The sequence below is a fragment of the Arachis ipaensis genome, chromosome B10 (assembly GCF_059453495.1).
Source record: "Arachis ipaensis isolate K30076 ecotype BB chromosome B10, ASM5945349v1, whole genome shotgun sequence".
Lineage (NCBI taxonomy): Eukaryota > Viridiplantae > Streptophyta > Magnoliopsida > Fabales > Fabaceae > Arachis > Arachis ipaensis.
In genome coordinates, this window is record NC_142435.1 from 40,880,038 (window position 1) to 40,882,935 (window position 2,898).

General features: G+C 36.8%; 1 protein-coding gene across 1 annotated transcript; it reads left to right on the forward strand.

Annotated features, from left to right (window-relative positions):
• Positions 1 to 286: 286 nt before the first annotated feature.
• On the forward strand, positions 287 to 2,102 carry LOC148579800 (uncharacterized). The gene is made up of 2 exons (XM_088491041.1): positions 287 to 1,097; positions 1,210 to 2,102. Exons 1-2 carry the CDS (start codon positions 287 to 289, stop codon positions 2,100 to 2,102), a joined length of 1,704 nt encoding a protein of 567 aa, XP_088347167.1.
• Positions 2,103 to 2,898: the final 796 nt, after the last annotated feature.

The following is a 2,898-nucleotide window of genomic DNA, read 5'->3' on the forward strand; positions in this document are numbered from 1 at the left end:
AGTGGATTAGAAATTGTCAAAAATTCCAAAGGCGTGATCATCTATATCGACGTAATCCTCAGTGGGACATCGAGCACCTTCTCGAAAACAATATGCCTTCTATCGAGGGCGAGCCAGGGGTTACCCAAGAGGCAGAGACAGTAGAAGGAGTTTCAATCAAAGCATGAAACTTCAAATAGAGACAGGAAAGGAAGTAAGCAAGGGGGCAACGCCCTTTGTGCATTCTCGAATTGTCTTTCCTTCTAATGGGAAAACTTATCCTAAAGATATTCAATCACCTGTAAAGATGGAAAAAGGCAAAACAGTTGCCCAGTCTTCTAGAGTTGACAAACATAAGGATGTTGATGTCGATGAAGAGTATTTCGATGAAGGGGATGATGACATGGTAGGGACGATCTCGATCATTCCAACTGAATATCTTGGAAAAAGTGAAAGTAATCCAGATGAGGACTATGATCAAGAGGATGAGGGGGCTTTCTCCTTCATTCGTATCGAAGATGAGTCAGGATATTTTCCTCGGCCTACTGAGAGACAAATGTCTCATCTACTCCCTCTTTATATTATTGCCATTCTGAATGGGTTTAAAATAAACAAGGTGCTGATCGATGGTGGGGCAGCGATTAGTCTTCTGCCTGAAAGGATGTTGGGAAAGATAGGAAAGCATCCTGATGATTTGGTCCCTACAAACATTGCTGTGACTAATTTTAGTGGTGCTTCTACGCCAGCAAAAGGGTTGGTCACTTTGATTGTAAAAGTGGGGTCATCAAAAAGGTATTTTGTGTTTGTAGTGGTGCCATTAAAAGTCAGTTACAATGCCTTGTTAGGGAGAGATTGGATCCATAGCGTAGGTGTTGTACCCTCTACAGTGCATCAGAGCATACCTCTGTGGACTAAGGAGGGAAAACCTGAAATTGTCAAAGCAGATTCGAGTCTATATGTCGAACAAATGCATGTCGATTTTAGGATATATAATCGTAAATTAAAGCCTTTAAATGTTTATCGATCTCTGTATCCTTACAATTGTGAAGGGTGCTATTTGACTTCAGAAGGTCTTTCGGTGAAGTTGCGTTATCCAGACTTGGGCTTCGTGCCGACTGGTTGGGACTGTCTCTCTTAAAGACCTCTAAGACTGCACTATGGACTAGGTGGAGGAAGTTTCCAACTACCTGGTAACATTGCATAATTATTTAAATAATTTTCAGTTTTTAGAAAATAAAGATGATTTTTCTGATAAAGTTGAATCAGATAGGGTTACTAAATTTACTAATTGTAATGTGTTCGATTCGACACCTCCAGTAGAATTTAGTTATGATTTCCCTATTTCTTGTAATGAAACTAATGATACGAGTCGGACTGCCGATTTAATAGCAGAGGCTCAGTGTGTAGAAAATAAAAGTAGTGATGATTTAATTAAAGATCAATTTTCTTCTATTTTTGATAATTCCATTGATTTTACTTTTGATTGTATCTATGATTTAGAACCTTTGGAATTTGAAAAATATTCAATTAAAGAGGATGATCATTATAAAGGGTTCGAATCTCAGGATCCCTTAGAAGAAATTAATTTGGAGACTCCTGATGATTTTCGAATTACATATATTTGTAAAGATCTTGTTGATCCTTTTCGAATTGAACTCTTCAATCTGTTACATAAGTTTAAAGATTGTTTTGCATGGGATTATCATGAGATTCCCGGTCTCGATGGTTCACTAGTAGAACATCGATTAGCATTGAAACCCAATGCTCGACCTGTGAAACAAACTCCAAGACGTTTTGCTCCTGAAATTAATGTGAAAATTAAGGAAGAAATAGAACGCTTGATCAAGGCAAAATTTATTCGAACTGCACGTTATGTGGAGTGGGTATCGAATATTGTCCCGGTGATGAAGAAAAATGGGAAATTAAGAGTATGTATCAATTTTCGAGATATGAATAATGCTACCCCAAAGGATGAATATTTTATACAAATTGCGGATATGTTAATTGATTCTGCAGCAGGAAATGAAATTCTTAGTTTCATGGACGGTTATTCTGGATATAACCAAATTTTATTACGGAAGTTGACGTGGCTAAAACTGCCTTCTGTTGTCCTGGGGCATTAGGTTCATATGAATGGGTGGTTATGCCTTTTGGTTTAAAGAATGCCGGAGCAACATATCAGCGAGCAATGAATGTTATTTTCCATGAATTTATCAAAAAATTTATGGAGGTATATATCAATGACGTGATGGTCAAATCGATTTCTGTGGGTCAACATATATTGACCATTTAAGAAAGGCATTCCTTACTATGAGGAAAAAAAACTAAAAATGAATCCTTTGAAGTGCGCTTTTGGGGTATCGACAGGAAATTTCTTAGGTTTTGTTGTTCATAAAAAAGGGATAGCTATCGATAAAAATAAAGCAGATGCAATATTAGCGTTGTCTGCACCCAAATCGAAGAAGGAAGTACAATCGTTTTTGGGTAAAGTAAATTATCTTCGAAGATTCATTTCGAATCTTTCAGATCGAACTAGGGTGTTTGCACCTTTAGTGAAGATGAAAAATGGTTCGAAATTTGAATGAACTATGGAACATCAATTGGCGTTCGATTGTTTTGTTGATTGAGTAAGCTAAATCGAGTAAGGCCTTCGAAGACCTAATCGAATAGTTGTGGAAGTGGGAAGGTTAGTGGCTTCTATCATACGAGAAAAACATGCGGAATATTTACAATCACGCGGCGGGAACAATTACCAAGAGGGATTGTATTTCAAATTTATAATTTTATTTAATTGTAATTAATTGTAACTTAATTGTTCGTTATGTAAGATAGCCTATAAATACTAGGAAGTATTAGGGAATAAGGGTTGGAACTTTTACTCAAAAAAAAAAAAACACTCAAACACACTCACATCCCATG

Excerpts from the sequence above, each read along its gene's own strand:
- LOC148579800 (XM_088491041.1), top strand. The coding sequence starts at position 287 with ATGGAAAAAGGCAAAACAGTTGCCCAGTCTTCTAGAGTTGACAAACAT. Across the intron at positions 1,098-1,209 it reads CTTGGGCTTCGTGCCGACTG|AAAATAAAGATGATTTTTCT; the intron begins GTTGGGACTGTC and ends TTCAGTTTTTAG.